This window comes from Thunnus albacares, chromosome 9, assembly GCF_914725855.1.
Source record: "Thunnus albacares chromosome 9, fThuAlb1.1, whole genome shotgun sequence".
Taxonomy (NCBI): Eukaryota; Metazoa; Chordata; class Actinopteri; order Scombriformes; family Scombridae; genus Thunnus; species Thunnus albacares.
This window is the reverse complement of record NC_058114.1, coordinates 7,827,002-7,847,051: the sequence shown is the minus strand read 5'-3', so window position 1 is coordinate 7,847,051 and position 20,050 is coordinate 7,827,002. Positions and strand designations below refer to the sequence as shown.

Genomic DNA, 20,050 nt, shown 5'->3' with positions numbered 1-20,050 from the left:
TGCTTTGATTTCAGGGTTGTCTGAACCTTTAAATACAATAGACTCTGTGTAATCATTATTATATAATCTGGCCTTTTATTACTCAACCAAAAATTATAAAGATAATTTTAAAGCAATAGAAAGACTAAGAATAATTAAAATATGTTTCACATAAACTTCATTGTCACCAAATACCGGCTGCTGTAGGTTGTAGTGCAGGTTTCCTATTAGAAAAGGGAAATCAGTAATAGACATTCAGTCTTCATGGTCCTGTCTGTTTAATGGTCTGACTAAAAATCAAACTGCATGGAATAAAGTTGACATGTCCATAAAAATTAAACAAATTTTTGTGTGGCATATTTAGGTTCGATCGACTGCTGATATTATTGACACTCACACTGTTCTACACCTTGTAGAATGGACATTCTCAAAATAAGAAAATTAAAAGTTAACATGCCATGATTCCTTCAGTTACTAGTTCAACACTACTAAACATATAAACACACACTGAAGTTTTTAAGTAAAAGAAAATTGTCAACACTGATGTTTATACAGAGGTGGCGTTGTAATGTTTCACAGATTTCCTTCAATTTTTAGTACTGTTAAAAAAGATCCTGGAGGTTCTCTCTCTCTCAAGGTATAGGGACTAACATGGTGGCTGGGACAACCATCATTTTATTATGAGGTGGTTTATGTCATCTATGGACAGTATTTACTGCTATTTGTATTGAATGGACTCTGGTCTGGACTAAATTTTAATTGGAACCTGCTCAAAGTTGTGTGGTCTGACATTCATAGGGGCTATTTCTTTGGTAGACAGTAGTAGTTCTGTGACATTTAGTGTTCTATTTAACATAGTATTATTATGTCCATCTTGGCAATGTCTGGACAATAACTAGACAAATAAGGATAAGGAGGAAAACCAGGGTGTGAGTGATGAGGATAAATACTGTTTGAAAGAGGGAATGAATGATGAAATGGGGAAAGGAGCAAAAAATTGGTGAGTAGGAGGAGTTGGAGGGAAAAACAGATGGGAGTGTGTTAAATAAGTTAAATAACTGATGTCATGAAGAAGTGAGTCAGAGGGCTGCTAGACCTCATCAGCTCTCTGTTCAGATCTGTAGTCACTTCCTCTGACGATGGTAGAGACACCGAAACAAGCAGAGCTCTGCACCCGTCCCCTCAACACCTCCTGCACGTCAACGCCTGTTTCTACCAAAGCCACGCTCATCAAAACGCTGCTGTACTGCATCGCTCTGCTCACTGTGATACTCAACCTGTTGGTTGTAATCTCCATCTCTCATTTCAGGCACAGATGCTTTCCTTGAATTATTACAGCTGGTAGTGTGTGATAACAGGTAGCAGTGTTGGGGTAGTTTAACTGTTAGGTAAAAGAATTGAACATCAGTTTTCATAAAATTATGCTTTTTTAAATTCTATGATATAAGACCAACTTTGGCCCTTAGTCCATCCTTGCATACAAGCTTTTTGAATGTGTTTCTAAAAAGCTAAAACAGGCTAAAGATCTTAATACATTAACTTGTAAATGAAAATGTCATTCTTAATGGGCTTCTCTGTATAAAGGTGTCAGCATGACAGTAGTCATGATAATCTCCATTTCTGCTAAACAGAAAGTGTGAAGATTTATTTTGCATGTAGAGTTTGGTTTTCATATTGTGTCTATAAAAGTAAAATATTCTGTATTCTGACAATATTTGCTTTGATCTAACTTCATGTTCATTGTGTCATGGACTGAATATGAGGCACGTGAAAATACCATCACTAATCAGCATAATCATAATCTCTCACTCCAGGCAGCTCCACACCTCCACCAATGTCCTCCTCCTCTCCCTGGCTGTGTCTGACTTGTTTGTGGGCCTTGCAATGATGCCAGCTGCAATTGCCCTGCACTCCTGCTGGTTTCTGGATGAAATCACATGTGCTCTCTCATTCATGTTGACCTTTATCCTCACATCCTCCTCTGTCGGAAGCATGGTGCTCATATCAGTGGATCGTTATGTGGCCATTTGTGCCCCTCTGCACTATTCTTCCATGATAACGCCAAGAAGAGCTAAAATCTGTGTGTCTTTGTGTTGGATCTGTTCTGTTCTCTACAACTTCACAATACTAAAAGATTTCTTGTTACAAATAGATATGTTAAATCCCTGCCCCCAAGAATGTACACTTATCATAAGCTACATATCAGGGGCAGTAGACTTTATTCTGACCTTTTTCAGCCCTGTTACTGTTATCATAGTTCTCTATATGAGGGTGTTTGTGGTGGCTGTGTCACAGGCACGTGTCATGCGGTCTCAAATTGTAGCTGACAAATCAAGAACTCTGACTGTAGTTGTAAAGAAATCTGAGATGAGGGCTGCTAGAACTCTTGGCATTGTCCTACTTGTGTTTATACTTTGTCTCTGTCCATACTACTGTCCTTCTCTAGCAGGACAGGACAACACAGTTGATGGTTCATTCGCTCAACTTTGGCTATTTCATTGTAACTCCAGTTTAAATCCTCTGATCTATGCCTTTTTCTACCCCTGGTTTAGAAAATCAATTAAACTCATTGTCAGCCTTCAAATACTGCAGCCAGGTTCCTGTGAGGCCAAGATAATGTAGAAAATAGCCAAATACTGTATATAAACTTACTTATTTTATCAAGGTGAATTCAGTTTGATTGAAGGTGAAGTAAATTTGTTTTGTTTTGTCAGCTGTACACATCAGTTCAGAATACTTTTTAAAGAACACAGTGAAACGATGGTGTTGTGACATCCAGTAAATATATTAACTTGGGAAAGACAGCAAAAAGATCATGTGTTTTGTCCAGAGTGTCGAGAATCCCTGACAAATGCAATGATTATGTAGAAAAGAATAAAACTGATAAGTATCCACATCTGCGTGAAAGCTTTTTCCATCCTTGTACGCACAAACTAACATACATTGTTGTGAAATTGGTGTTGTGATATAAAAGGCCAAATTGATATTTTTATCAGGACACTGAACAGTAGAATAAATATTCAAATACTAAATAATGAAGACAGTAAAAACTGACTAATTGCAAAACAAAACAAAAAATATAGCTTTTTTGTGATGTATTCATAATTCCTAGTGTTTAGGAATTTTATTGTTTTTACAATTAAGTAATATATTTGAACTTTGAATAATACAAGACACTATGGTGCATGATACAACCACAACTAGTGAAGTGAAATTGTCCAGACTGTTGAAAGCTCCTTATAGACCTTTTTTCACAGAAAACATTTGGACATGTTACAGTAAGAAGATGTAAATAATAAAAGGAATGATGGCTGAATCCCATTTAGTTGCTTTGATTTCAGGGTTGTCTGAACCTTTACATATAATAGACTCTGAGTAATCATTATTATATAATCTGGCCTTTTATTACTCAACCAAAAATTATAAAGATATTTTTAAAGCAACAGGAAGACTAAGAATAATTAAAATATGTTTCACATAAACTTCATTGTCACCAAACACCGGCTGCTGTAGGTTGTAGTGCAGGTTTCCTATTAGAAAAGGGAAATCAGTAATAGACGTTCAGTCTTCATGGTCCTGTCTGTTTAATGGTCTGACTAAAAATCAAACTGCATGGAATAAAGTTGACATGTCCATAAAAATTAAACAAATTCTTGTGTGGCATATTCAGTTTTGATGGACTGCTGATATTATTGACACTCACACTGTTCTACACCTTGTAGAATGGACATTCTCAAAATAAGAAAAATAAAGTTAACATACCATGATTCCTTCAGTTACCAGTTCAACACTACACAAACATATAAACACACACTGAAGTTTTTAAGTAAAAGAAAATTGTCAACACTGATGTTTATACAGAGGTGGCATTGTAATGTTTCACAGATTTCCTTCAATTTTTAGTACTGTTAAAAAAGATCCTGGGGGTTCTCTCTCTCTCAAGTTATAGGGACTAACATGGTGGCTGGGACAACCATCATTTTATTATGGGGTGGTTTATGTCATCTATGGACAGTATTTACTGCTATTTGTATTGAATGGACTCTGGTCTGGACTAAATTTTAATTGGAACCTGCTCAAAGTTGTGTGGTCTGACATTCATAGGGGCTATTTCTTTGGTAGACAGTAGTAGTTCTGTGACATTTAGTGTTTTATTTAACATAGTATTATTATGTCCATCTTGGCAATGTCTGGACAATAACTAGACAAATAAGGATAAGGAGGAAAACCAGGGTGTGAGTGATGAGGATAAATATTGTTTGAAAGAGGAAATGAATGATGAAATGGGGAAAGGAGCAAAAATTGGTGAGTAGGAGGAGTTGGAGGGAAAAACAGATGGGAGTGTGTTAAATAAGTTAGATAACTGATGTCATGAAGAAGTGAGTCAGAGGGCTGCTAGACCTCATCAGCTCTCTGTTCAGATCTGTAGTCACTTCCTCTGACGATGGTAGAGACACCGAAACAAGCAGAGCTCTGCACCCGTCCCCTCAACACCTCCTGCACGTCAACGCCTGTTTCTACCAAAGCCACGCTCATCAAAACGCTGCTGTACTGCATCACTCTGCTCACTGTGATACTCAACCTGTTGGTTGTAATCTCCATCTCTCATTTCAGGCACAGATGCTTTCCTTGAATTATTACAGCTGGTAGTGTGTAATAACAGGTAGCAGTGTTGGGGTAGTTTAACTGTTAGGTAAAAGAATTGAACATCAGTTTTCATAAAATTATGCCTTTTTAAATTATATTATATAAGACCAACTTTGGCCCTTAGTCCATCCTTGCATACAAGCTTTTTGAATGTGTTTCTAAAAAGCTAAAACAGGCTAAAAGTCTTAATACATTAACTTGTAAATGAAAATGTCATTCTTAATGGGATTCTCTGTATAAAGGTGTCAGAATGGCAGTAGTCATGATAATCTCCATTTCTGCTAAACAGAAAGTGTGAAGATTTATTTTGCATGTTGAGTTTGGTTTTCATATTGTGTCTATGACAGTAAAATATTCTGTTTTCTCAGAGTATTTGCTGTGATCTAACTTCATGTTCATTGTGTCATGGACTGAATATGATGAATATGAGGATACTATCACTAATCAGCATAAACATAATCTCTCACTCCAGGCAGCTTCACACCTCCACCAATGTCTTCCTCCTCTCCCTGGCTGTGTCTGACTTGCTTGTGGGCCTTGCAGTGATGCCAGCTGCAATTGCCCTGCACTCCTGCTGGTTTCTGGGTGAAATCACATGTGCTCTCTCATTCTTGTTGACCTTTATCCTCACATCCTCCTCTGTCGGAAGCATGGTGCTCATATCAGTGGATCGTTATGTGGCCATTTGTGCCCCTCTGCACTATTCTTCCATGATAACGCCAAGAAGAGCTAAAATCTGTGTGTCTTTGTGTTGGATCTGTTCTGTTATCTACAACTTCATAATACTAAAAGATCACTTGTTACAAATAGATATGTTAAATCCCTGCCCCCAAGAATGTACACTTATCATAAGCTACATATCAGGGGCAGTAGACTTTATTCTGACCTTTTTCAGCCCTGTTACTGTTATCATAGTTCTCTATATGAGAGTGTTTGTGGTGGCTGTGTCACAGGCACGTGTCATGCGGTCTCAAATTGTAGCTGACAAATCAAGAACTCTGATTGTAGTTGCAAAGAAATCTGAGATGAGGGCTGCTAGAACTCTTGGCATTGTCCTACTTGTGTTTATACTTTGTTTATGTCCGTACTACTGTCCTTCTCTAGCAGGACAGGACAACACAGTTGATGGTTCATCACCTGAAGTTTGGCTATTTTTTTGTAACTCCAGTTTAAATCCTCTGATCTATGCCTTTTTCTACCCCTGGTTCAGAAAATCAATTAAACTCATTGTCAGCCTTCAAATACTGCAGCCAGGTTCCTGTGAGGCCAAGATAATGTAGAAAATAGCCATATACTGTATATAAACTGACTTATTTTATCAAGGTGAATTCAGTTTGATTGAAGATGAAGTAAATTTGTTTTGTTTTGTCAACTGTACACACCAGTTCAGAATGCTTTTTAAAGAACACAGTGAAACGATGGTGTTGTGACATCCAGTAAATATATTAACTTGGGAAAGACAGCAAAAAGATCATGTGTTGTATCCAGAGTGTCGAGAATCCCTGATAAATGCAATGATTATGTAGAAAAGAATAAAACTGATAAGTATCCACATCTGCGTGAAAGCTTTTTCCATCCTTGTATGCACAAACTGAAATACATTGTTGTGAAATTGGTGTTGTGATATAAAAGGCCAAATTGATATTTTTATCAGGACACTGAACAGTAGAATAAATATTCAAATACTAAATAATGAATACAGTAAAAACTGACTAATTGCAAAACAAAACAAAAAATATAACTTTTTTGTGATGTATTCATAATTCCTAGTGTTTAGGAATTTTACTGTTTTTACAGTTAAATAATATATTTGAATTTTGAATAATACAAGACACTATGGTGCATGACACAACCACAACTAGTGAAGTGAAATTGTCCAGACTGTTGAAAGGTCCTTATAGACCTTTTTTCACAGAAAACATTTGGACATGTTACAGTAAGAAGATGTAAATAATAAAAGGAATGATGGCTGAATCCCATTTAGTTGCTTTGATTTCAGGGTTGTCTGAACCTTTACATATAATAGACTCTGAGTAATCATTATTATATAATCTGGCCTTTTATTACTCAACCAAAAATTATAAAGATAATTTTAAAGCAATAGAAAGACTAAGAATAATTAAAATATGTTTCACATAAACTTCATTGTCACCAAACACCGGCTGCTGTAGGTTGTAGTGCAGGTTTCCTATTAGAAAAGGGAAATCAGTAATAGACGTTCAGTCTTCATGGTCCTGTCTGTTTAATGGTCTGACTAAAAATCAAACTGCATGGAATAAAGTTGACATGTCCATAAAAATTAAACAAATTCTTGTGTGGCATATTCAGTTTTGATGGACTGCTGATATTATTGACACTCACACTGTTCTACACCTTGTAGAATGGACATTCTCAAAATAAGAAAAATAAAGTTAACATACCATGATTCCTTCAGTTACCAGTTCAACACCACTAAACATATAAACACACACTGAAGTTTTTAAGTAAAAGAAAATTGTCAACACTGATGTTTATACAGAGGTGGCATTGTAATGTTTCACAGATTTCCTTCAATTTTTAGTACTGTTAAAAAAGATCCTGGGGGTTCTCTCTCTCTCAAGTTATAGGGACTAACATGGTGGCTGGGACAACCATCATTTTATTATGGGGTGGTTTATGTCATCTATGGACAGTATTTACTGCTATTTGTATTGAATGGACTCTGGTCTGGACTAAATTTTAATTGGAACCTGCTCAAAGTTGTGTGGTCTGACATTCATAGGGGCTATTTCTTTGGTAGACAGTAGTAGTTCTGTGACATTTAGTGTTTTATTTAACATAGTATTATTATGTCCATCTTGGCAATGTCTGCACAATAACTAGACAAATAAGGATAAGGAGGAAAACCAGGGTGTGAGTGATGAGGATAAATATTGTTTGAAAGAGGGAATGAATGATGAAATGGGGAAAGGAGCAAAAATTGGTGAGTAGGAGGAGTTGGAGGGAAAAACAGATGGGAGTGTGTTAAATAAGTTAGATAACTGATGTCATGAAGAAGTGAGTCAGAGGGCTGCTAGACCTCATCAGCTCTCTGTTCAGATCTGTAGTCACTTCCTCTGACGATGGTAGAGACACCGAAACAAGCAGAGCTCTGCACCCGTCCCCTCAACACCTCCTGCATGTCAACGCCTGTTTCTACCAAAGCCACGCTCATCAAAACGCTGCTGTACTGCATCGCTCTGCTCACTGTGATACTCAACCTGTTGGTTGTAATCTCCATCTCTCATTTCAGGCACAGATGCATTCCTTGAATTATTACAGCTGGTAGTGTGTAATAACAGGTAGCAGTGTTGGGGTAGTTTAACTGTTAGGTAAAAGAATTGAACATCAGTTTTCATAAAATTATGCCTTTTTAAATTATATTATATAAGACCAACTTTGGCCCTTAGTCCATCCTTGCATACAAGCTTTTTGAATGTGTTTCTAATAAGCTAAAACAGGCTAAAAGTCTTAATACATTAACTTGTAAATGAAAATGTCATTCTTAATGGGATTCTCTGTATAAAGGTGTCAGAATGGCAGTAGTCATGATAATCTCCATTTCTGCTAAACAGAAAGTGTGAAGATTTATTTTGCATGTTGAGTTTGGTTTTCATATTGTGTCTATGACAGTAAAATATTCTGTTTTCTCAGAGTATTTGCTGTGATCTAACTTCATTTTCATTGTGTCATGGACTGAATATGATGAATATGAGGATACTATCACTAATCAGCATAAACATAATCTCTCACTTCAGGCAGCTTCACACCTCCACCAATGTCTTCCTCCTCTCCCTGGCTGTGTCTGACTTGCTTGTGGGCCTTGCAGTGATGCCAGCTGCAATTGCCCTGCACTCCTGCTGGTTTCTGGATGAAATCACATGTGTTCTCTCATTCTTGTTGACCTTTATCCTCACATCCTCCTCTGTCGGAAGCATGGTGCTCATATCAGTGGATCGTTATGTGGCCATTTGTGCCCCTCTGCACTATTCTTCCATGATAATGCCAAGAAGAGCTAAAATCTGTGTGTCTTTGTGTTGGATCTGTTCTGTTCTCTACAACTTCATAATACTAAAAGATCACTTGTCCCAAATAGATATGTTAAATCCCTGCCCCCAAGAATGTACACTTATCATAAGCTACATATCAGGGGCAGTAGACTTTATTCTGACCTTTTTCTGCCCTGTTACTGTTATCATAGTTCTCTATATGAGAGTGTTTGTGGTGGCTGTGTCACAGGCACGTGTCATGCGATCTCAAATTGTAGCTGACAAATCAAGAACTCTGACTGTAGTTGCAAAGAAATCTGAGATGAGGGCTGCTAGAACTCTTGGCATTGTCCTACTTGTGTTTATACTTTGTTTATGTCCATACTACTGTCCTTCTCTAGCAGGACAGGACAACACAGTTGATGGTTCATCACCTGAAGTTTGGCTTTTTTATTGTAACTCCAGTTTAAATCCTCTGATCTATGCCTTTTTCTACCCCTGGTTTAGAAAATCAATTAAACTGATTGTCAGCCTTCAAATACTGCAGCCAGGTTCCTGTGAGGCCAAGATAATGTAGAAAATAGCCAAATACTGTATATAAACTGACTTATTTTATCACGGTGAATTCAGTTTGATTGAAGATGAAGTAAATTTGTTTTGTTTTGTCAACTGTACACATCAGTTCAGAATACTTTTTAAAGAACACAGTGAAACGATGGTGTTGTGACATCCAGTAAATATATTAACTTGGGAAAGACAGCAAAAAGATCATGTGTTGTATCCAGAGTGTCGAGAATCCCTGATAAATGCAACGATTATGTAGAAAAGAATAAAATTGATAAGTATCCACATCTGTGTGAAAGCTTTTTCCATCCTTGTATGCACAAACTAAAATACATTGTTGTGAAATTGGTGTTGTGATATAAAAGGCCAAATTGATATTTTTATCAGGACACTGAACAGTAGAATAAATATTCAAATACTAAATAATGAAGACAGTAAAAACTGACTAATTGCAAAACAAAACAAAAAATATAGCTTTTTTGTGATGTATTCATAATTCCTAGTGTTTAGGAATTTTATTGTTTTTACAATTAAGTAATATATTTGAACTTTGAATAATACAAGACACTACGGTGCATGATACAACCACAACTAGTGAAGTGAAATTGTCCAGACTGTTGAAAGCTCCTTATAGACCTTTTTTCACAGAAAACATTTGGACATGTTACAGTAATAAGATGTAAATAATAAAAGGAATGATGGCTGAATCCCATTTAGTTACTTTGATTTCAGGGTTGTCTGAACCTTTACATATAATAGACTCTGAGTAATCATTATTATATAATCTGGCCTTTTATTACTCAACCAAAAATTATAAAGATAATTTTAAAGCAATAGGAAGACTAAGAATAATTAAAATATGTTTCACATAAGCTTTATTGTCACCAAACACCGGCTGCTGTAGGTTGTAGTGCAGGTTTCCTATTAGAAAAGGGAAATCAGTAATAGACGTTCAGTCTTCATGGTCCTGTCTGTTTAATGGTCTGGCTAAAAATCAAACTGCATGGAATAAAGTTGACATATCCATAAAAATTAAAAAAAAAATTGTGCAGCATATTCAGTTTTGATGGACTGCTGATATTATTGACACTCACACTGTTCTACACCTTGTAGAATGGACATTCTCAAAATAAGAAAAATAAAGTTAACATACCATGATTCCTTCAGTTACTAGTTCAACACCACTAAACATATAAACACACACTGAAGTTTTTAAGAAAAAGAAAATTGTCAACACTGATGTTTATACAGAGGTGGCGTTGTAATGTTTCACACATTTCCTTCAATTTTTAGTACTGTTAAAAAAGATCCTGGGGGTTCTCTCTCTCTCAAGTTATAGGGACTAACATGGTGGCTGGGACAACCATCATTTTATTATGGGGTGGTTTATGTCATCTATGGACAGTATTTACTGCTATTTGTATTGAATGGACTCTGGTCTGGACTAAATTTTAATTGGAACCTGCTCAAAGTTGTGTGGTCTGACATTCATAGGGGCTATTTCTTTGGTAGACAGTGGTAGTTCTGTCACATTTAGTGTTTTATTTAACACAGTTTTATTATGTCCATCTTGGCTATGTCTGGACTATAACTAGACAAATAAGGATAAGGAGGAAAACCAGGGTGTGAGTGATGAGGATAAATATTGTTTGAAAGAGGAAATGAATGATGAAATGGGGAAAGGAGCAAAAATTGGTGAGTAGGAGGAGTTGGAGGGAAAAACAGATGGGAGTGTGTTAAATAAGTTAGATAACTGATGTCATGAAGAAGTGAGTCAGAGGGCTGCTAGACCTCATCAGCTCTCTGTTCAGATCTGTAGTCACTTCCTCTGATGATGGTAGAGACACCGAAACAAGCAGAGCTCTGCACCCTTCCCCTCAACACCTCCTGCATGTCAACGCCTGTTTCTACCAAAGCCACGCTCATCAAAACACTGCTGTACTGCATCGCTCTGCTCACTGTGATACTCAACCTGTTGGTTGTAATCTCCATCTCTCATTTCAGGCACAGATGCTTTCCTTGAATTATTACAGCTAGTAGTGTGTGATAACAGGTAGCAGTGTTGGGGTAGTTTAACTGTTAGGTAAAAGAATTGAACATCAGTTTTCATAAAATTATGCTTTTTTAAATTCTATGATATAAGACCAACTTTGGCCCTTAGTCCATCCTTGCATACAAGCTTTTTGAATGTGTTTCTAATAAGCTAAAACAGGCTAAAAGTCTTAATACTTTAACTTATAAATGAAAATGTCATTCTTAATGGGATTCTCTGTATAAAGGTGTCAGCATGACAGTAGTCATGATAATCTCCATTTCTGCTAAACAGAAAGTGTGAAGATTTATTTTGCATGTAGAGTTTGGTTTTCATATTGTGTCTATAAAAGTAAAATATTCTGTATTCTGACAATATTTGCTGTGATCTAACTACATGGTCATTGTGTCATGGACTGAATATGAGGCACGTGAAAATACTATCACTAATCAGCATAATCATAATCTCTCACTCCAGGCAGCTTCACACCTCCACCAATGTCCTCCTCCTCTCCCTGGCTGTGTCTGACTTGCTTGTGGGCCTTGCAATGATGCCAGCTGCAATTGCCCTGCACTCCTGCTGGTTTATGGATGAAATCACATGTGCTCTCTCATTCATGTTGACCTTTATCCTCACATCCTCCTCTGTCGGAAGCATGGTGCTCATATCAGTGGATCGTTATGTGGCCATTTGTGCCCCTCTGCACTATTCTTCCATGATAACGCCAAGAAGAGCTAAAATCTGTGTGTCTTTGTGTTGGATCTGTTCTGTTATCTACAACTTCATAATACTAAAAGATCACTTGTTACAAACAGATATGTTAAATCCCTGCCCCCAAGAATGTACACTTATCATAAGCTATATATCAGGGGCAGTAGACTTTATTCTGACCTTTTTCAGCCCTGTTACTGTTATCATAGTTCTCTATATGAGAGTGTTTGTGGTGGCTGTGTCACAGGCACGTGTCATGCGGTCTCAAATTGTAGCTGACAAATCAAGAACTCTGATTGTAGTTGCAAAGAAATCTGAGATGAGGGCTGCTAGAACTCTTGGCATTGTCCTACTTGTGTTTATACTTTGTTTATGTCCATACTACTGTCCTTCTCTAGCAGGACAGGACAAGACAGTTGATGGTTCATCACCTGAAGTTTGGCTATTTTATTGTAACTCCAGTTTAAATCCTCTGATCTATGCCTTTTTCTACCCCTGGTTCAGAAAATCAATTAAACTCATTGCCAGCCTTCAAATACTGCAGCCAGGTTCCTGTGAGGCCAAGATAATGTAGAAAATAGCCATATACTGTATATAAACTGACTTATTTCATTAAGATGAATTCAGTGTAATTGAAGGTGAAGTAAATTTGTTTTGTTTTGTCAACTGTACACACCAGCTCAGAATACTTTTTAAAGAACACAGTGAAACCACAGTGTTGTGACATCCAGTAAATATATTAACTTGGGAAAGACAGCAAAAAGGCACATATTGAGAACATGAACTATTTAAAAAAAAAAACATTTTGCCAGTGTAGATGATGGAGTTTTAACAGCTTGTGTTTATAGACTATTCAATAGTTATTCTTACAGTTTAATCTTACTATACTTTAAAAACAGAACAATATCTGCTATATATATATATATATATATATATATATATATATATATATATATATATATTTACATATATAGAATATATATATGTACATATATAAGGAATGAGGTTCTGTAGTTGCCTAAATATTGCAAAGAAAAAAGAAAAATGCATGATTTGGCTAAAGTCTACTGAATGGCCAAATATAATGAATGTCATGATATGTGTAATTGAGGCCTATGTTACCAACATACTAGAAGCTGCACATGTGTTATACAGGCACCTGTAATTCTTAAAAGTATGGTACACCAAAAATGACTTAAACAATATGACATTGCTGTTTTTAATATACAATTAAATGTCTTTTCCAGTTTGCTAAATGTGATGATGTGTTGTGTCCAGACTGTCGAGGATCCCTGACAAATGGCATGATTATGAAGAAAAGAATAAAACAGACAAGTATCCACATGTGCGTGAATTTTTTTCCAGACTTTTATGCACAAATTAAACTTCACATATAGCGCTAAAATATATTGTTGTGAAATCAGTTTTGTGATGTAAAAGGCCAAATTGATATTTTTGTTAGGAGACTAAACATTAATATAAATATTCAGATACTAAATAATGAATACAGTAAAAACAGACTAATTGCAAAACAAAACAAAAAATATAGCTTTTTGTGATGTATTCATAATTCCTAGTGTTTAGGAATTTTGTTGTTTTTACATTTAAGTAATATATTTGAATTTTGAATAATACAAGACACTACGGTGCATGATACAACCACAACTAGTGAAGTGAAATTGTCCAGACTGTTGAAAGCTCCTTATAGACCTTTTTTCACAGAAAACATTTGGACATGTTACAGTAATAAGATGTAAATAATAAAAGGAATGATGGCTGAATCCCATTTAGTTGCTTTGATTTCAGGGTTGTCTGAACCTTTAAATACAATAGACTCTGTGTAATCATTATTATATAATCTGGCCTTTTATTACTCAACCAAAAATTATAAAGATAATTTTAAAGCAATAGAAAGACTAAGAATAATTAAAATATGTTTCACATAAGCTTTATTGTCACCAAACACCGGCTGCTGTAGGTTGTAGTGCAGGTTTCCTATTAGAAAAGGGAAATCAGTAATTGACGTTCAGTCTTCATGGTCCTGTCTGTTTAATGGTCTGACTAAAAATCAAACTGCATGGAATAAAGTTGACATGTCCATAAAAATTAAACAAATTCTTGTGTGGCATATTCAGTTTTGATGGACCGCTGATATTATTGACACTCACACTGTTCTACACCTTGTAGAATGGACATTCTCAAAATAAGAAAAATAAAGTTAACATACCATGATTCCTTCAGTTACTAGTTCAACACCACTAAACATATAAACACACACTGAAGTTTTTAAGAAAAAGAAAATTGTCAACACTGATGTTTATACAGAGGTGGCGTTGTAATGTTTCACAGATTTCATTCAATTTTTAGTACTGTTAAAAAAGATCCTGGGGGTTCTCTCTCTCTCAAGGTATAGGGACTAACATGGTGGCTGGGACAACCATCATTTTATTATGGGGTGGTTTATGTCATCTATGGACAGTATTTACTGCTATTTGTATTGAATGGACTCTGGTCTGGACTAAATTTTAATTGGAACCTGCTCAAAGTTGTGTGGTCTGACATTCATAGGGGCTATTTCTTTGGTAGACAGTAGTAGTTCTGTGACATTTAGTGTTTTATTTAACATAGTATTATTATGTCCATCTTGGCAATGTCTGGACAATACCTAGACAAATAAGGATAAGGAGGAAAACCAGGGTGTGAGTGATGAGGATAAATACTGTTTGAAAGAGGGAATGAATGATGAAATGGGGAAAGGAGCAAAAATTGGTGAGTAGGAGGAGTTGGAGGGAAAAACAGATGGGAGTGTGTTAAATAAGTTAGATAACTGATGTCATGAAGAAGTGAGTCAGAGGGCTGCTAGACCTCATCAGCTCTCTGTTCAGATCTGTAGTCACTTCCTCTGACGATGGTAGAGACACCGAAACAAGCAGAGCTCTGCACCCTTCCCCTCAACACCTCCTGCACGTCAACGCCTGTTTCTACCAAAGCCACGCTCATCAAAACACTGCTGTACTGCATCGCTCTGCTCACTGTGATACTCAACCTGTTGGTTGTAATCTCCATCTCTCATTTCAGGCACAGATGCTTTCCTTGAATTATTACAGCTGGTAGTGTGTGATAACAGGTAGCAGTGTTGGGGTAGTTTAACTGTTAGGTAAAAGAATTGAACATCAGTTTTCATAAAATTATGCTTTTTTAAATTCTATGCTATAAGACCAACTTTGGCCCTTAGTCCATCCTGCATACAAGCTTTTTGAATGTGTTTCTAAAAAGCTAAAACAGGCTAAAGATCTTAATACATTAACTTGTAAATGAAAATGTCATTCTTAATGGGCTTCTCTGTATAAAGGTGTCACAATAGCAGTAGTCATGATAAGCTCCATTCTGCTAAACAGAAAGCGTGGAGAATTATTTTGCATGTTGAGTTTGGTTTTCATATTGTGTCTATAAAAGTAAAATATTCTGTATTCTGACAATATTTGCTTTGATCTTACTTCATGTTCATTGTGTCATGGACTGAATATGAGGCACGTGAAAATACTATCACTAATCAGCATAATCATAATCTCTCACTCCAGGCAGCTCCACACCTCCACCAATGTCTTCCTCCTCTCCCTGGCTGTGTCTGACTTGTTTGTGGGCCTTGCAGTGATGCCAGCTGCAATCGCCACGCTGCAGTCCTGCTGGTTTCTGGGTGAAATCACATGTGCTCTCTCATTCATGTTGAGCTTTATCCTCATCTCCTCCTCTATTGGAAGCATGGTGCTCATATCAGTGGATCGTTACGTGGCCATTTGTGCCCCTCTGCACTATTCTTCCATGATAACGCCAAGAAGAGCTAAAATCTGTGTGTCTTTATGTTGGATCTGTTCTGTTATCTACAACTTCATAATACTAAAAGATTTCTTGTTACAAATAGATATGTTAAATACCTGCCCCCAAGAATGTACACTTATCATAAGCTACATATCAGGGGCAGTAGACTTTATTCTGACCTTTTTCAGCCCTGTTACTGTTATTATAGTTCTCTATATGAGAGTGTTTGTGGTGGCTGTGTCACAGGCACGTGTCATGCGGTCTCAAATTGTAGCTGACAAATCAAGAACTCTGACTGTAGTTGTAAAGAAATCTGAGATGAGGGCTGCTAGAACTCTTGGCATTGTCCTACTTGTGTTTATACTTTGTTTATGTCCATACTACTGTCCTTCTCTAGCAGGACAGGACAAGACAGTTGATGGTTCATCACCTGAAGTTTGGCTTTTTTATTGTAACTCCAGTTTAAATCCTCTGATCTATGCCTTTTTCTACCCCTGGTTCAGAAAATCAATTAAACTTATTGCCAGCCTTCAAATACTGCAGCCAGGTTCCTGTGAGGCCAAGATAATGTAGAAAATAGCCAAATACTGTATATAAACTGACTTATTTTATCAAGGTGAATTCAGTTTGATTGAAGATGAAGTAAATTTGTTTTGTTTTGTCAACTGTACACATCAGTTCAGAATACTTTTTAAAGAACACAGTGAAATGATGGTGTTGTGACATCCAGTAAATATATTAACTTGGGAAAGACAGCAAAAAGATCATGTGTTGTATCCAGAGTGTCGAGAATCCCTGATAAATGCAACGATTATGTAGAAAAGAATAAAACTGATAAGTATCCACATCTGTGTGAAAGCTTTTTCCATCCTTGTATGCACAAACTAACATACATTGTTGTGAAATTGGTGTTGTGATATAAAAGGCCAAATTGATATTTTTATCAGGACACTGAACAGTAGAATAAATATTCAAATACTAAATAATGAAGACAGTAAAAACTGACTAATTGCAAAACAAAACAAAAAATATAGCTTTTTTGTGATGTATTCATAATTCCTAGTGTTTAGGAATTTTATTGTTTTTACAATTAAGTAATATATTTGAACTTTGAATAATACAAGACACTATGGTGCATGACACAACCACAACTAGTGAAGTGAAATTGTCCAGACTGTTGAAAGCTCCTTATAGACCTTTTTTCACAGAAAACATTTGGACATGTTACAGTAATAAGATGTAAATAATAAAAGGAATGATGGCTGAATCCCATTTAGTTGCTTTGATTTCAGGGTTGTCTGAACCTTTACATATAATAGACTCTGAGTAATCATTATTATATAATCTGGCCTTTTATTACTCAACCAAAAATTATAAAGATAATTTTAAAGCAATAGGAAGACTAAGAATAATTAAAATATGTTTCACATAAGCTTTATTGTCACCAAACACCGGCTGCTGTAGGTTGTAGTGCAGGTTTCCTATTAGAAAAGGGAAATCAGTAATAGACGTTCAGTCTTCATGGTCCTGTCTGTTTAATGGTCTGACTAAAAATCAAACTGCATGGAATAAAGTTGACATATCCATAAAAATTAAAAAAAAAATTGTGCAGCATATTCAGTTTTGATGGACTGCTGATATTATTGACACTCACACTGTTCTACACCTTGTAGAATGGACATTCTCAAAATAAGAAAAATAAAGTTAACATACCATGATTCCTTCAGTTACCAGTTCAACACCACTAAACATATAAACACACACTGAAGTTTTTAAGAAAAAGAAAATTGTCAACACTGATGTTTATACAGAGGTGGCGTTGTAATGTTTCACACATTTCCTTCAATTTTTAGTACTGTTAAAAAAGATCCTGGGGGTTCTCTCTCTCTCAAGGTATAGGACTAACATGGTGGCCGGGACAACCATCATTTTATTATGGGGTGGTTTATGTCATCTATGGACAATATTTACTGCTATTTGTATTGAATGGACTCTGGTCTGGACCAAATTTTAATTGGAACCTGCTCAAAGTTGTGTGGTCTGACATTCATAGGGGCTATTTCTTTGGTAGACAGTAGTAGTTCTGTGACATTTAGTGTTTTATTTAACATAGTATTATTATGTCCATCTTGGCAATGTCTGGACAATAACTAGACAAATAAGGATAAGGAGGAAAACCAGGGTGTGAGTGATGAGGATAAATACTGTTTGAAAGAGGGAATGAATGATGAAATGGGGAAAGGAGCAAAAATTGGTGAGTAGGAGGAGTTGGAGGGAAAAACAGATGGGAGTGTGTTAAATAAGTTAGATAACTGATGTCATGAAGAAGTGAATCAGAGGGCTGCTAGACCTCATCAGCTCTCTGTTCAGATCTGTAGTCACTTCCTCTGATGATGGTAGAGACACTAAAACAAGCAGAACTCTGCACCCGTCCCCTCAACACCTCCTGCACGTCAACGCCTGTTTCTCCCAAAGCCACGCTCATCAAAACGCTGCTGTACTGCGTCGCTCTGCTCACTGTGATACTCAACCTGTTGGTTGTAATCTCCATCTCTCATTTCAGGCACAGATACATTCCTTGAATTATTACAGCTAGTAGTGTGTAATAACAGGTAGCAGTGTTGGGGTAGTTTAACTGTTAGGTAAAAGAATTGAACATCAGTTTTCATAAATTTAAGCTTTTTTAAATTCTATGCTATAAGACCAACTTTGGCCCTTAGTCCATCCTTGCATACAAGCTTTTTGAATGTGTTTCTAAAAAGCTAAAACAGGCTAAAGATCTTAATACATTAACTTGTAAATGAAAATGTCATTCTTAATGGGCTTCTCTGTATAAAGGTGTCACAATAGCAGTAGTCATGATAATCTCCATTCTGCTAAACAGAAAGCGTGGAGAATTATTTTGCATGTTGAGTTTGGTTTTCATATTGTGTCTATAAAAGTAAAATATTCTGTATTCTGACAATATTTGCTGTGATCTTACTTCATGTTCATTGTGTCATGGACTGAATATGAGGCACGTGAAAATACTATCACTAATCAGCATAATCATAATCTCTCACTCCAGGCAGCTCCACACCTCCACCAATGTCTTCCTCCTCTCCCTGGCTGTGTCTGACTTGCTTGTGGGCCTTGTAGTGATGCCAGCTGCAATCGCCACGCTGCAGTCCTGCTGGTTTCTGGGTGAAATCACATGTGCTCTCTGGATCTTGTTTAGCTGTATCCTCACCTCCTCCTCTATTGGAAGCATGGTGCTCATATCAGTGGATCGTTATGTGGCCATTTGTGCCCCTCTGCACTATTCTTCCATGATAACGCCAAGAAGAGCTAAAATCTGTGTGTCTTTATGTTGGATCTGTTCTGTTCTCTACAACTTCATAATACTAAAAGATTTCTTGTTACAAATAGATATGTTAAATCCCTGCCCCCAAGAATGTACACTTATCATAAGCTATATATCAGGGGCAGTAGACTTTATTCTGACCTTTTTCAGCCCTGTTACTGTTATCATAGTTCTCTATATGAGAGTGTTTGTGGTGGCTGTGTCACAGGCACGTGTCATGCGATCTCAAATTGTAGCTGTCAAATCAAGAACTCTGACTGTAGTTGTAAAGAAATCTGAGATGAGGGCTGCTAGAACTCTTGGCATTGTCCTACTTGTGTTTATACTTTGTTTATGTCCGTACTACTGTCCTTCTCTAGTAGGAGAGGACACCACAGTTGATGGTTCATTCGCTCAACTTTGGCTATTTTTTTGTAACTCCAGTTTAAATCCTCTGATCTATGCCTTTTTCTACCCCTGGTTCAGAAAATCAATTAAACTTATTGCCAGCCTTCAAATACTGCAGCCAGGTTCCTGTGAGGCCAAGATAATGTAGAAAATAGCCAAATACTGTATATAAACTGACTTATTTTATCAAGGTGAATTCAGTTTGATTGAAGATGAAGTAAATTTGTTTTGTTTTGTCAACTGTACACATCAGTTCAGAATACTTTTTAAAGAACACAGTAAAACGATGGTGTTGTGACATCCAGTAAATATATTAACTTGGGAAAGACAGCAAAAAGATCATGTGTTGTGTCCAGAGAGTCGAGAATCCCTGATAAATGCAATGATTATGTAGAAAAGAATAAAATTGATAAGTATCCACATCTGCGTGAAAGCTTTTTCCATTCTTGTACGCACAAACTAACATAAATTGTTGTGAAATTGGTGTTGTGATATAAAAGGCCAAATTGGTATTTTTATCAGGACACTGAACAGTAGAATAAATATTCAAATGCTAAATAA

The 20,050-nt window shown here is 36.4% G+C and overlaps 6 protein-coding genes across 6 annotated transcripts; all 6 read left to right on the top strand.

Annotated features, from left to right (window-relative positions):
* The first annotated feature begins 1,118 nt into the window (after positions 1 to 1,118).
* On the top strand, positions 1,119 to 2,601 carry LOC122989058 (trace amine-associated receptor 13c-like). The gene is made up of 2 exons (XM_044361738.1): positions 1,119 to 1,288; positions 1,794 to 2,601. The coding sequence occupies exons 1-2, from the start codon at positions 1,119 to 1,121 to the stop codon at positions 2,599 to 2,601; spliced, it is 978 nt and encodes a 325-aa protein (XP_044217673.1).
* Positions 2,602 to 4,423: 1,822 nt separating this feature from the next.
* LOC122989057 (trace amine-associated receptor 13c-like) lies at positions 4,424 to 5,906 on the top strand. The gene is made up of 2 exons (XM_044361736.1): positions 4,424 to 4,593; positions 5,099 to 5,906. Exons 1-2 carry the CDS (start codon positions 4,424 to 4,426, stop codon positions 5,904 to 5,906), a joined length of 978 nt encoding a protein of 325 aa, XP_044217671.1.
* A 1,821-nt stretch (positions 5,907 to 7,727) lies between these two features.
* Positions 7,728 to 9,210, top strand: LOC122989055 (trace amine-associated receptor 13c-like). The gene is made up of 2 exons (XM_044361734.1): positions 7,728 to 7,897; positions 8,403 to 9,210. Exons 1-2 carry the CDS (start codon positions 7,728 to 7,730, stop codon positions 9,208 to 9,210), a joined length of 978 nt encoding a protein of 325 aa, XP_044217669.1.
* A 1,821-nt stretch (positions 9,211 to 11,031) lies between these two features.
* LOC122989052 (trace amine-associated receptor 13c-like) lies at positions 11,032 to 12,514 on the top strand. The gene is made up of 2 exons (XM_044361732.1): positions 11,032 to 11,201; positions 11,707 to 12,514. Exons 1-2 carry the CDS (start codon positions 11,032 to 11,034, stop codon positions 12,512 to 12,514), a joined length of 978 nt encoding a protein of 325 aa, XP_044217667.1.
* A 2,334-nt stretch (positions 12,515 to 14,848) lies between these two features.
* Positions 14,849 to 16,332, top strand: LOC122989051 (trace amine-associated receptor 13c-like). Its single transcript, XM_044361731.1, has 2 exons — positions 14,849 to 15,018; positions 15,522 to 16,332. The coding sequence occupies exons 1-2, from the start codon at positions 14,849 to 14,851 to the stop codon at positions 16,330 to 16,332; spliced, it is 981 nt and encodes a 326-aa protein (XP_044217666.1).
* Positions 16,333 to 18,152: 1,820 nt separating this feature from the next.
* LOC122989050 (trace amine-associated receptor 13c-like) lies at positions 18,153 to 19,637 on the top strand. The gene is made up of 2 exons (XM_044361730.1): positions 18,153 to 18,322; positions 18,827 to 19,637. Exons 1-2 carry the CDS (start codon positions 18,153 to 18,155, stop codon positions 19,635 to 19,637), a joined length of 981 nt encoding a protein of 326 aa, XP_044217665.1.
* Positions 19,638 to 20,050: the final 413 nt, after the last annotated feature.

Bases quoted from the DNA above. Each gene is read 5' to 3' on its own strand.
- LOC122989052 (XM_044361732.1), top strand. From the start codon at position 11,032: ATGGTAGAGACACCGAAACAAGCAGAGCTCTGCACCCTTCCCCTCAAC. The intron at 11,202-11,706 runs GCACAGATGCTT...CTCTCACTCCAG, and splicing joins ATCTCCATCTCTCATTTCAG to GCAGCTTCACACCTCCACCA.
- LOC122989057 (XM_044361736.1), top strand. From the start codon at position 4,424: ATGGTAGAGACACCGAAACAAGCAGAGCTCTGCACCCGTCCCCTCAAC. The intron at 4,594-5,098 runs GCACAGATGCTT...CTCTCACTCCAG, and splicing joins ATCTCCATCTCTCATTTCAG to GCAGCTTCACACCTCCACCA.
- LOC122989058 (XM_044361738.1), top strand. From the start codon at position 1,119: ATGGTAGAGACACCGAAACAAGCAGAGCTCTGCACCCGTCCCCTCAAC. The intron at 1,289-1,793 runs GCACAGATGCTT...CTCTCACTCCAG, and splicing joins ATCTCCATCTCTCATTTCAG to GCAGCTCCACACCTCCACCA.
- LOC122989051 (XM_044361731.1), top strand. From the start codon at position 14,849: ATGGTAGAGACACCGAAACAAGCAGAGCTCTGCACCCTTCCCCTCAAC. The intron at 15,019-15,521 runs GCACAGATGCTT...CTCTCACTCCAG, and splicing joins ATCTCCATCTCTCATTTCAG to GCAGCTCCACACCTCCACCA.
- LOC122989055 (XM_044361734.1), top strand. From the start codon at position 7,728: ATGGTAGAGACACCGAAACAAGCAGAGCTCTGCACCCGTCCCCTCAAC. The intron at 7,898-8,402 runs GCACAGATGCAT...CTCTCACTTCAG, and splicing joins ATCTCCATCTCTCATTTCAG to GCAGCTTCACACCTCCACCA.
- LOC122989050 (XM_044361730.1), top strand. From the start codon at position 18,153: ATGGTAGAGACACTAAAACAAGCAGAACTCTGCACCCGTCCCCTCAAC. The intron at 18,323-18,826 runs GCACAGATACAT...CTCTCACTCCAG, and splicing joins ATCTCCATCTCTCATTTCAG to GCAGCTCCACACCTCCACCA.